The 13117-nt window shown below is 42.3% G+C and overlaps 1 protein-coding gene across 10 annotated transcripts in view; it reads right to left on the reverse strand.

The window, feature by feature from the left end:
• Positions 1-13117, reverse strand: part of LOC139531695 (nebulin-like) — a 63166-nt gene that overhangs the window by 12738 nt on the left and 37311 nt on the right. For 8 of the 10 annotated variants that reach the window (XR_011666411.1, XR_011666412.1, XR_011666413.1 and 5 more), the window contains 20 exons: positions 12470-12580; positions 12222-12332; positions 11977-12087; positions 11449-11553; positions 11092-11202; positions 10877-10987; positions 10460-10567; positions 10003-10113; positions 9735-9845; positions 9431-9541; positions 8913-9023; positions 8673-8783; positions 8452-8562; positions 6405-6512; positions 6029-6139; positions 5834-5944; positions 4171-4281; positions 3395-3496; positions 828-926; positions 166-279 (listed from right to left, as the gene is read on the reverse strand). Coding sequence is in view for 7 of the 10 variants with exons in the window: in XM_071328387.1 (XP_071184488.1) it covers positions 166-279; positions 828-926; positions 3395-3496; positions 4171-4281; positions 5834-5944; positions 6029-6139; positions 6405-6512; positions 8452-8562; positions 8673-8783; positions 8913-9023; positions 9431-9541; positions 9735-9845; positions 10003-10113; positions 10460-10567; positions 10877-10987; positions 11092-11202; positions 11449-11553; positions 11977-12087; positions 12222-12332; positions 12470-12580 (2190 nt within the window). In the remaining 3 variants the exon portion in view is untranslated. The remainder of the gene's footprint in view (positions 1-165; positions 280-827; positions 927-3394; positions 3497-4170; positions 4282-5833; positions 5945-6028; positions 6140-6404; positions 6513-8451; positions 8563-8672; positions 8784-8912; positions 9024-9430; positions 9542-9734; positions 9846-10002; positions 10114-10459; positions 10568-10876; positions 10988-11091; positions 11203-11448; positions 11554-11976; positions 12088-12221; positions 12333-12469; positions 12581-13117) is intronic. The other 2 variants (XM_071328390.1, XM_071328389.1) reach the window with 2 other exon arrangements.

Raw genomic sequence — 13117 nt, forward strand, 5'->3', positions numbered from 1 at the left:
CTGACCTAAGACAAGGGATTTTTACCAGGATTAAATGTCAGGAATTGTGAAAAACTGAGTTTAAATATATTTGGCTATGGTGTATGTAAACTTCCGACTTCAACTGTAAGTGCACCACGTGACTGAGGTATGTGTGGGGACGGACAGGGCGCGTTGGAGACCCACCTGGCTGGTGAGAGCATGGGCAGCCTGTGTGTGTTTGAAGGACACACAGTTGCTGGGGTTGTACTGGGGCTTCTGACCCTTGAACTCCCTCTCAAACTTCTCCTTGTAGTGCACCTGATGTGTGTTATGAGTGTGTGTGTGTGAGAGAGTGAGACAGAGATAGAGATATGTGAGTGCACACAGCGACAGCAGAAATTCTGAGGCACACACACCATTACCCCCTTATCCACCCATCATTCTCCCCCTCAGCAATCCACCTCCCCCTTCAGCTCTCTGCCCAGCAGTCATGACAAAGCACGTCTGTAATGCTAAACCAGGGGACCCAGCAGGTCTGGGACCAGGCCAGGCATGAATGTCCTTTCATTAAACAGTGGCAGAAGGACAGAACACTAAATACTACATGGCCCCGTCTCAATAAAATTGTCTCCTTCCCTTGTCTCATTAACAGTGGCAGAAGGGTATGTCAGAACAGTATTGAGATGCATGGTTTTGTCGCAATACACTTAAACCATCTCCTTTCATTGTATCCTTTCCTTAGCTCCTTCCCTTTATGGTTGGAGACAAACTAATTCTCCAGTCAATGATTCAATACCTGGTTATAAAATGTAAAACAGTAGTAGACACACAAACGCATATATATATGGAATGTTTTATTATCTTACCAGGCTAGCGAGTTTGGAGGCCACTTTGGCATGCTCGATATCAGATCTTCCCAGGACATCATTGTAGATTTCATGCTTAGTTTTACTCCTATAGGACACCTGTGAACCAGAGGAACCAGAGAAACAAGGGCAAGCAAAGACACACTATGAAAGGGCTAACTTTGCTATTCAGTATGTATTCTCTCAGTGTTATGTTCATGGGCTTCTCCCTAAATGACGCAGACTGTGTGTATGAGAGAGAGATCCCAGCTAGGGACCAGGACTGGGACTGTCGATGTGGTGGTAGAGCAGTGGAGGTGTTGAATATTTGATGAGTGCTGCTACCAACACACACTGCCTCACCCACATAGCACAAGCAAAGTTGTGTCCCCCACTGTAAACAAACTGCCACTTTGAAGGCTTAATGAAGCCTTCATAAACCCTTTATAAGACCTATAAAGATGTTTCAGACATTATTCACAAGCAGTTATCATATGCTATATAAAGGGTGGCAAGAAAGTTTACGGCAGAACACACGATGAAAGGTCCTTTTATCACCATTATGTAGTCAGACTTTGCTTAGACATGAATCGTTAACAATCTAAAGTTCTTTTAGAGTGTGACCCTCGTCTAGTCTTGGGACTAGAGTGAGGTAAATCAACACCATGTCCAACACCTTTTCATTAAAAAAAACTAAAGACTAAACAATAGAATAAATATACAGTTGAAGTCAGAAGTTTACATACACCTTAGCCAAATACATTTAAACTCAGTTTTTCACAATTCCTGACATTTAATCAGAGTAAAAATTCCCTGTCTTAGGTCAGTTAGAATCACCACTTTATTTTAAGAATGTGAAATGTAAGAATAATAGTAGAGAGAATGATCTATTTCAGCTTTTATTTCTTTCATCACATTCCCAGTGGGTCAGAAGTTTACATACACTCAATTAGTATTTGGTAGCATTGCCTTTAAATTGTTTAACTTGGGTCAAAAGTTTCGGGTAGCCTTCCACAAGCTTCCCACAATAAGTTGGGTAAATTTTGGCCCATTCCTCCTGACAGAGCTGGTGTAACTATTTATTTATCTGTTATTTTACCAGGTAAGTTGACTGAGAACACGTTCTCATTTACAGCAACGACCTGGGGAACAGTTACAGGGGAGAGGAGGGGGGTGAATGAGCCAATCATAAACTGGGGATTATTAGGTGACCGTGATGGTTTGAGGGCCAGAGGGAATTTAACTGAGTCAGGTTTGTAGGCCTCCTTGCTCGCACACGCTTTTTCAGTTCTGCCCACAAATTTTCTATAGGATTGAGGTCAGGGCTTTGTGATGGCCACTCCAATACCTTGACTTTGTTGTCCTTAAGCCATTTTGCCACAACTTTGGAAGTATGCTTGGGGTCATTGTCCATTTGGAAGACCCATTTGCGACCAAGCTTTAACTTCCTGACTGATGTCTTGAGATGTTGCTTCAATATATCCACATCATTTTCCTCCCTCATGATGCCATCTATTTTGTGAAGTGCACCAGTCCCTCCTGCAGCAAAGCACCCCCACAACATGATGCTGCCACCCTCGTGCTTCACGGTTGGGATGGTGTTCTTCAGCTTGCAAGCCTCCCCCTTTTTCCTCCAAACATAACGATGGTCATTATGGCCAAACAGTTCTATTTTTTTCCCCACCAGACCAGAGGACATTTCCCCAAAAAGTACGATTTTCGTCCTTGTGCAGTTGCAAACCGTAGTCTGGCTTTTTTATGGCAGTTTTGGAGCAGTGGCTTCTTCCTTGCTGAGCGGCCTTTCAGGTTATGTCAATATAGGACTCGTTTTACTGTGGATATAGATACTTTTGTACCTGTTTCCTCCAGCATCTTCACCAAGGTCCTTTGCTGTTGTTCTGGGATTGATTTGCACTTTTTGCACAAAGTACGTTCATCTCTAGGAGACAGAATGCGTCTCCTTCCTGAGCGGTATGATGGCTGAGTGGTCCCATGGTGTTTATACTTGCGTACTATTGTTTGTACAGATGAATGTGGTACCTTCAGGCATTTGGAAATTGCTCCCAAGGATGAACCAGACTTGTGGAGGTCTACAATTTTTTTTTGAAGTCGTGGTTGATTTCTTTTGATTTCCCCATGATGTCAAGCAAAGAGGCACTGAGTTTGAAGGTAGGCCTTGAAATACATCCACAGGTACACCTTCAATTGACTCAAATGATGTCAATTAGCCTATCAGAAGCTTCTAAAGCCATGACATAATTTTCTGGAATTTTCCAAGCTGTTTAAAGGCACAGTCAACTTAGTGTATGTAAACTTCTGACCCACTGGAATTGTGATAGTGAATTATAAGTGAAATAATCTGTCTGTAAACAATTGTTGGAAAAATGACTTGTGTCATGCACAAAGTAGATGTCCTAACCGACTTGCCAAAACTATAGTTTGTTAACAAGAAATGTATGGAGTGGTTGAAAAACAAGTTTTAATGACTCCAACCTAAGTGTATGTAAACGTATGACTTCAACTGTATCTATTATATTGTATTTACTGTAAATGCACTTCATAAAAAGTTTGATTTGACATGAACTCACGTCGCTGGCCAGTTCAGTGGCCTGTTTGGCGTTCAGGATATCAGGTCTGTCCGCCAACGTGGTGAAATTGTGGTGTTCCTGTTTCCCTGTCCTGTAGTTGACCTGAAGGCAGGGAGGAAGGAAGGAAGTGTTAGGATTATTTGCGGAGCGATTCATTTTTTGCATTTCAGGGGCATTCATTCAATCATCATCATTTGTGTACTGTAACATTCTGTGTCAAAATGCAATGTCTCCTCACTGGCTGATATTTCTGTAACAGAGAGATTAAGCATAGTGATAGACATTAGAACGATCAATGGGAACGATCAGTCGGATCCTTTGGCCCACTTTTCCCTGGGTGATGTTGATGCATACTGACAACTCTCAAATGAGCAACGTGTCCAGAGGGCCCTCAGAATCCATTATGGGATATTGGCACACAAAAATCCCTGACCTCAACTAAGCATGCAGAATGTGAAATCTGCATTTGTGTGCACTTAATTTGTCCATGGATTCATATCCATGTTGACTAAAACTTCAGACAAATGTATTTTATACAGCACAAGTGAAAACTAGCTAGCCTAAACCAGAACATTTCACATGATTGTAGCTTGTGTGACCTACAGCGGTATAACAGTTGCCGCTACTGCCTTAAAGTACATGTAAGCCAGGTTCAAATCTGGCCAACTCCATTCTAACAAACCCTCCTCCTTACTGTCATGTCTCTCTTATTCACTATTTCTGCATTATAAACATAAAACAGTTTGTATCAGAGGAAATGCATTGTGGGTAATTACTTCACTCTGCTGTTTGTTGACTTCCATAGCGTGGGAGACCTCTGGTAAGGTCTCCATGGTGGTGTAACTGGACTGGCCTTTCTCCGCGTTGTACTTCTCCTTGTACAGTTTCTGGAGAGGACGACAGACCAGAGAGAAGGGCAAGAAAACCATTACATATTCAACGTGCTGACTACACAAGACCCTGGAACAGATACATCACCCACCCACACACAGTACACGAGATTCCCATCTGAGCGTGAATCATTTAGCAGGAGGGTGAACGTTAACAATATGCAGCTAAAGAATAACCGCTCGTTATCCAGGTATGATACCTCTGGTATGAACCAGTCACAAGGCACTGAGAGGTGATGGGCGCCAGTGTTATAGCTCTTTGGGAAATGGAGTGATGGAAGAATAGATCAAGTGGGTTGTGTAGAAATACAAATCTGAATAATACACTAAGCATAGGTTGATCACCTCAAACCTCTGATCGGTGTTAGGGAGAGAGATACAGACAGAGACAGAGAGCGGACTGAGAGACAGAGACATAGAGCGGACTGAGCCAGACTGAGACTGGAACAGAGAGAGACTGAGACAGACAGAGACAGAGAGAGACTGAGACAGACAGAGACAGAGAGAAACAGAGACAGAGAGAAACAGAGACAGAGAGAGACAGAGACAGACTGAGACAGAGAGTGGACTGAGAGAGAGACTGAGAAAGACTGAGCCAATGAGAGAGAGAGACAGAGAAACAGAGACCAGACTGAGCCAGAGAGAGACAGAGACAGACAGAGACTGAGACAGACTGAGCCAATCAGAGAGAAACAGAGAGACATAGACCAGACTGAACCAGACAGAGACAGAGAGAGACAGACAGAGACTGAGACAGACTGAGCAAATCAGAGAGAGACAGAGAGAGACAGTGGACTGAGACAGACAGAGACTGAGACAGATAAATACTGAGCCAATGAGAGAGAGACAGACAGACAAAGAGAGAGAGAGACTGAGCCCGACAGAGATAGAGCGAGACAGACAGAGACAGACTAAGCCAGACAGAGAGAGACAGAGACAGACTGAGCCCGACAGAGAGTGGACTGAGACAGACAGAGACAGAGATAGAGCGAGACAGACAGAGACAGACTAAGCCAGACAGAGAGAGACAGAGACAGACTGAGCCCGACAGAGAGTGGACTGAGACAGACAGAGACAGAGATAGAGCGAGACAGACAGAGAGTGGACTGAGACAGACAGAGACAGAGATAGAGCGAGACAGAGAGAGACAGAGACAGACTGAGCCCGATAGAGAGTGGACTGAGACAGACAGAGGGGTTGTGTCTGGGTCTGGGCCAGTGGGTCTGCCTGCAGAACAGTAGACATCACAGCTGTTCCCCTCAGCCTCACGCCTGGTTGGGCACCTTGATACCCACTCCCCTGTCCAATCCATTGGCACTGTAAAGTATTAGGGGTAAGGGATTGGTTGTGCTGTGTGATCCACTCAAATTACAGGGCATTCCACCTGGACTTCTGTATGAGCACTGATCCAGCATATAGTTATACTATCCTCCTTTAGCAGGTGTCTCAGACTTGATGATATTCAGGTATATCATAGCATCAAGCTGGACACAAAAAAAACAGACAGAAACATGGACTACAGCTGTGGACCAGATACTGGCATGCTTACATCACTCTGGTGCTTTGCCACTTCTTTAGCAAATGCAGTCTCAATGGTCTGGGGCATCTGTGAGTACAGACTGTGGCCCGTGTCCTTCCTACCCTCTTCTTTGTAGCTTTTCTGAAACAAGAAGGGAACCTCATGGCACATACTGTTTGACAATATTTATTATAAACAACGCACCCACCCACCCACACAGTATACCTGGCTGTAGAGCTGGGAGAGCTCTTTGGCATGCTGGATCTCACTGGTCTGGGGCATGAGGGAGTACAGAGAGTTGCCCATCTCCCTTTTCCCAGCTTCTTTGTATTTCCTCTGAAAACAACAACAACATTGTGAACTCTTCGTGGCTCTGATGATCCTTCCTCTCAACTCCACCAAGAACCCATCTAGAATCAATCAGCTTGAGAGAAAACTCAGAGCATAGAAGCAACATAGAAGCAATATTTTAGCTATTTGATGCTGGCTGCAGTAGTTGATATGGTAAGTCTATGACTAACATAGAGCCATTCTGTATGAGTGTGATTGAAGCTGCTGGTTTTTCATCACACAGTTAGTAGAACAACGCTGTGAGCCGCACCTGAGACATCTCTTGAGACATTTCTTTAGCAAACTTAGTCTCCATGGTTTCAGGCAGTAGTGCGTACAAGCAATTGGAATGTTCCTGGGTGTCACTTTTGTAATTTTGCTGAAAATCAAAAAGGATACCCCCCAAAAACCCAACGAGAATGTTTGAAAAATATATACCATCCTATGTACAGTTGAAGTCGGAAGTTTACATACACCTTAGCCAAATACATTTAAACTCAGTTTTTCACAATTCCTGACATTTAATCAGAGTAAAAATTCCCTGTCTTAGGTCAGTTAGGATCACCACTTTATTTTAAGAATGAGAAATGTCAGAATAATAGCAGAGAGAATTATTTATTTTCTGCTTTTATTTCTTTCATCACATTCCCAGTGGGTCAGAAGTTTACATACACTCAATTAGTATTTGGCAGCATTGCCTTTAAATTGTTTAACTTGGGTCAAACGTTTCAGGTAGCCTTCCACAAGCTTCCCATAATAAGTTGGGTGAATTTTGGCTCATTCCTCCTGACAGAGCTGGTGTAACTGAGTCAGGTTTGTAGGCCTCCTTGCTCGCACACGCTTTCAGTTCTGCCCACAAATGTTCTATGGGACTGAGGTCAGGGCTTTGTGATAGCCACTCCAATACCTAGACTTTGTTGTCCTTAGGCCATTTTGCCACAACTTTGGAAGTATGCTTGGGGTCATTGTCCATTTGGAAGACCCATTTGCGACCAAGCTTTAACTTCCTGACTGATGTCTTGAGATGTTGCTTCAATATATCCACATCATTTTCCTCCCTCATGATGCCATCTATTTTGTGAAGTGCACCAGTCCCTCCTGCAGCAAAGCACCCCCACAACATGATGCTGCCACCCCCGTGCTTCACAGTTGGGATGGTGTTCTTCGGTTTGCAAGCCTCCCCCTTTTTCCTCCAAACATAACGATGGTCAATATGGCCAAATAGTTCTATTCTTGTTTCATCAGACCAGAGGAAATTTCTCCAAAAAATACGATCTTTGTCCCCATGTGTAGTTGCAAACCGTAGTCTGGCTTTTTATGGCGGTTTTGGAGCAGTGGCTTCTTCCTTGCTGAGCGGCCTTTCAGGTTATGTCAATATAGGACTCGTTTTACTGTGGATATCGATACTTTTGTACCTGTTTCCTCCAGCATCTTCACAAGGTCCTTTGCTGTTGTTCTGGGATTGACTTGCACTATTCGCACCAAAGTAGGTTCATCTCTAGGAGACAGAACGCTTCTCCTTCCTGAGCGGTATGGTGATGACTGAGTGGTCCCATGGTGTTTATACTTGCGTACTATTGTTTGTACAGATGAACGTGGTACCTTCAGGCATTTGGAAATTGCTCCCAAGGATGAACCAGACTTGTGGAGGTCTACAATTTGTTTCTGAGGTCTTGGCTGATTTCTTTTGATTTTCCAATGATGTCAAGCAAAGAGGCACCGAGTTTGAAGGTAGGACCTTGAAATACATCCACAGGTACACCTCCAATTGACTCAAATTATGTCAATTAGCCTATCAGAAGCTTCTAAAGCCATGACATCATTTTCTGGAATTTTCCAAGCTGTTTAAAGGCAGTCAACTTAGTGTATGTAAACTTCTGACCCACTGGAGTTGCGATACAGTGAATTATAAGTGAAATAATCTGTCTGTAAACAATTGTTGGAAATATTACTTGTGTCATGCACAAAGTAGATGTCCTAACCGACTTGCCAAAACTATAGTTTGTTAACAAGAAATTTGTGGAGTGGTTGAAAAACGAGTTTTAATGACGCCAAGCTGAGTGTATGTAAACTTCCGACTTCAACTGTATATCTTTTTCAAGAACACATACATTAAAATCTACAGTACATATGATCTGAAAATGCATATATTACACAGCATATATTTTCTTCATAAAATGTTTTGTAAAGTATACCATGTATATATTTTCACACAAATAGAAATATAGAGTACATTTGATTTTTAAATGCACGTACAAAACATATAGTGCATACACTCAGAGTCAAGACATATTGACACACGTGCGTGCCTAGTTTACCTCGCTCTGCATTTCTGAAATCTGTTTGGCAAACTCTATCTCCTTTGTCCCCGGCAGCTGGGAGAAAATGCTGCTGGATATCTCCTGTTTCCCTTTCTGTTTGTATTTATTCTGAAAGACACAACAAGACTCAGCAGCTCAGAACAAAACTGCCATTTGATCTTGTATCAGTCCATTATCATAGCCTGTTGTATTACAGTAACATCCATCCATCCACCCACCTCACTCTGCAGTTCTGTCACTGTTTTAGCAAACTGAATCTCAGTGGTTTCTGGAAGCTGAGAGTACAGGCAGGTCAAACTCTCCTTTTTACCGCCTTCTTTGTACTTATTCTGGAGAAGAAGAGGTGTGTGTATGCTTCAATTTCAATGAAAAATGATTAAGAAATGCTGTTTTATTGGGAATGCTAATTTCGTACAACGGAGGACACCTGAGACTGATAACATTGTTGATTTGTCTACCTCACTCTGTAACAGAGAAGCCTCTTTTGCGTGCTGGGTATCCATAGTCTCTGGTAACAGGGCGTAGAGACAACTGGAGGCCTCTTTCTTCCCTGCCTCCTTATATTTAGTCTGCGACGCAATGAAAACAATCATATTATTTCTGAATTTCCTTGTCAGCACACTAACTGTTATCAAATAGAGATGATATCTACCATATCTATTTATCAGCTGTGTTTTCCAACTCTGGTCCTCCAGTACCCCAACAGCACACATTTTTGTTGTAGCCCTAGACAAACTCACCTGATTCAACTAATTGAAGGTTTGATGATTAGTTGACAAGTTGAATCTGCTGTGCTTGTCCTGAGCTACAACAAAAAATGTGTACTGTTGGTGTTACTGGAGGACTGGAGTTGGTAAATACTGCCATACAGTGTGGTCATTGGAACTTGCCTGAACATTATTATTGTTCAGTGTACTTGAGACAGCAACTAAATAGAAAGGAAGTGGCAAAACAATCAAGAGCGTCCAAGTCTAACCTCACTCTGAAGTTCGGTCACAGCCTTCACAAACTGGGTCTGTTTGGTCTCTGGTAGTTGAGAGTAAATGCAGCTAGAGATACTCTTCTTACCTTCCTCTTTGTACTTGTTCTAGGACACCAATGGGAAGAAACACAGAATTGGACTCAGTTTGACTTTTGGATTTAGACACTGGGGATCTGTAGAGTGTGTTGTTCGTCAGGTGTTATTGGGGGTGACTTAGAAATAATCAATAATATAATCAATAATAAAAACTTTCACTGTCACTAGTGTTAAGCCGAAGCTTTGGCTGTTTGCTCTTTACCTCGCTCTGTAGGTCAGAGACTTTGGCAGCAAACTGAGTCTCTGTAGTCTGGGGGAGCTGAGAGTACAGACTACTGGACTGGGTCAGTTTCACATTCTCCTTGTACTTGTTCTGGAAAGACAACAAATTGGAACCCTCATTAAGCCCTAGGATGATATTTTCACTTAGCACAGCATTTATTTCAAAATGAGTAAGTACGGTTAAAAACACCGCCTTTATGTGCATCTTAGAATTGGTGGAATGTAGTATGAGGCACATAGACCTTTACCTCACTCTGTAGCTGGGAAGCCTCTTTGGCGTGCTGGGTCTCCAAAGTCTCTGGTAAGGTGGAGTAGAGAGAAGTGGAGGCCTCTTTCTTCCCTGCCTCCTTGTATTTAGACTAGAAGACAAAATACGACATGATATTATCTCACATAATAGGTAACGAGTAATTTCTTATTTCAACATTGACATACAACTTATGAATTATAATGTGCTGAATAAAATGTTCCTCTTTTCAACGACTTGCTGAATGCGCTTCCCGCAATAAACATTGTCACTGTATCTTATCACCGTCTCTTTCACCACTTAAGAAGAGAGCGTAGAGAGACATCAATAAGGTAGGTTGTCTACGTCTATTTAAGAGAGGAGATAGAGGAGGCATCTACTGTGATACCATGCAGGAGTGTGATGGAAGCTGCTGGTTTGTCATCACACAGTTAGTAGAACAACACTGTGAGCCCCACCTGAGAGATTTCTTGAGACATTTCTTTAGCGAACTTGGTCTCCATGGTTTCAGGCAGTAGTGCGTACAAGCAATTGGAATGTTCCTGGGTGTCACTTTTGTAATTTTGCTGAAAGGTACAGAAAGTGTTGACAAAAATGAATAAAGTATTTTTGTCAGGATTGAAAATCAAGATTAAACTGTTTCAGTTGGTAATGAGTGAATGCAAGGAGACACAAACAAATGATTCCTATAGTAACATGATCAAAATGAAGAACTACATGCACACACATTTTTTCTTTGTGAGTGTTTCAACTAGACATTAGAAGGAATATTTTACAACACATAACTTTTGTGGAACAGGTATAGATAGACATTCTACATTGACTGATCAAAGTGAAACAGTAAAGTAATCTGAGCAACAAAAAAAAAACTTTACCTCACTTCGGAATTCTGATTGCTGCTTGGCAAATTGTGTGTCCGCTGTTTCTGGCAGCAAGGAATACAGGGTGTTGGAAAGCTTCTGTTTACCATCCTCTTTGTATTTCACCTGAAAAACACATCTCTTTGATTTCTGTGGATCCAGGTAATGTGTCTTTTAAATGGATGTTTTTGCAAAAGGCTTGTTGGCATAAGTTTTTCATGATGCCTTACCTCACTATAAATATCACGGTGCTCTTTGGCTAGTTGGGTCTCTGTCGTTTCTGGAAGCAGGGAGTACAGAGAACTGGAGGCACCCTTTTTGCCACCTTGCTTGTATTTCAGCTAGAGAAGGAAAAACAACGTCTATGGTGATCATGATGATTACGATCAGAAAACATATTTATTCTGAGGGATACTAGAGGATGTGAACAGCTGAAGATATCTATATGAGGCATAACGTCTTAATGTATGGAATACTGTATGTGTAATAAACTATACCTTAACCATATTTGTACACTACATATTAAAGTATACTGTATATAAGTGTATATGTGACGGTAGATGTGTAAAAGTACACTGTTAATCTACCTCACTCTGTAGCAGAGAAGCCTCTTTGGCGTGCTGGGTCTCCAAAGTCTCTGGTAAGGTGGCATAGAGAGATATTTGCTTCTTTACTGCCTCTCTATACTTTTTCTAAAACACAAAGTTATGTTTTTATTGTTTAGTTTCCAAGGTCTGCTACATCTTTACGTGCTCCCTAAAAGAATCCCACTCAAATCTTGAAAAAGTCGGTTACATTTTACGTAGACCATCTGTCATGGTCTACATAAAATTGTCATAATCATGACATATGTCTTAAACAATCATTACAGTTGATGTCAGTTTATTAAAACGTACTTTACACTCTCATTACACAATACATTTGTTTGCTACGCCATTTAGCTGGTATAAACATCGTTGGTGTCATAACAGTGTAAAGTCAGTTGTCATAATCCGACACCAGCTGCCACGACTGTATTAATAATCTGTTGGGTGACATAAAACCTGACACTGTTGTTTAACCCATGATGAAAGGGTTAAAGTAGTGTCACCAAAGTCTGTTATCTAAAGTCTTACCTCACTCTGGAGTTGGGAAACAGCTTTCAAAAACTGCGTCTCCTTGGTCTCTGCTAGTTGAGAGTAAACGCTTGTCGAAAGACTCCTTTTCCCATCTTCTTTATACTTGTTCTGATGGACATAAAAAAACATTACACTTGTTCCTTTAGATGATGTAACAAAATGATGACATGGATTGCATTGGTGCAAATAAGCCTAGTAGACAGAATCACAGTAAGATGATTTGAAGTGTTCTAGCTAGCTACCTCACTTTGGAGCTCTGTAAGCTCTCGGGCAAACTGGATCTCTATTGTGTCAGGAAGTTGAGAATACAAGGAAGTTGACATGTCCTTTTTGCCTCCCTCTTTATAGTTATTCTGTCAAAAAAAAGAAGTACTGAATGTTGTAAAAGCTCATTATCAGCCAGAAAAAAGTCATGATGCAAAAAAGCACTGGTAGCATATAATGCACTTGAATACAGACCCCATGAATGATGTGTGTGTGTGTGACTCACCTTGCTCTGTAGCTGGGAGGCCTCTTTGGCGTGCTGGGTCTCCAAAGTCTCTGGTAAGGTGGAGTAGAGCGAAATGGAGACCTGCTGCTTGCCTGCCTCCTTGTACTTGGCCTGCCGCCCACACACACACATTCATTTGCAAATCTCAGTTCTAGAGTCAGTGGCAATTATTGTCACCAATGACATTCACTGTCATTGGTGGTTGTTATCAGTTCCATACACATGGGCCTCGACTGTCCATCCTCCCTCTAAGTGTCTCCTCTTATCTCTCGACCTGCCTGTCTTTAAACTGACCCCCACAGCCCAAGCCAATACCCTACCACCGACCTGCCTGTTTTTAAACTGACCACCACAACCAAAGGCAATATCCTACCACCGACCTGCCTGTCTTTAAACTGACCCCCACAGCCCAAGCCAATACCCTACCACCAACCTGCCTGTTTTTAAACTGACCCCACAGCCCAAGCCAATACCCTACCACCAACCTGCCTGTTTTTAAACTGACCCCACAGCCCAAGCCAATACCCTACCATCAACCTGCCTGTTTTTAAACTGACCCCACAGCCCAAGCCAATACCCTACCACCAACCTGCCTGTTTTTAAACAGACCCCAATACCCTACCACCAACCTGCCTGTTTTTAAACAGA

Source organism: Salvelinus alpinus, chromosome 10 (genome assembly GCF_045679555.1).
Source record: "Salvelinus alpinus chromosome 10, SLU_Salpinus.1, whole genome shotgun sequence".
NCBI lineage: Eukaryota > Metazoa > Chordata > Actinopteri > Salmoniformes > Salmonidae > Salvelinus > Salvelinus alpinus.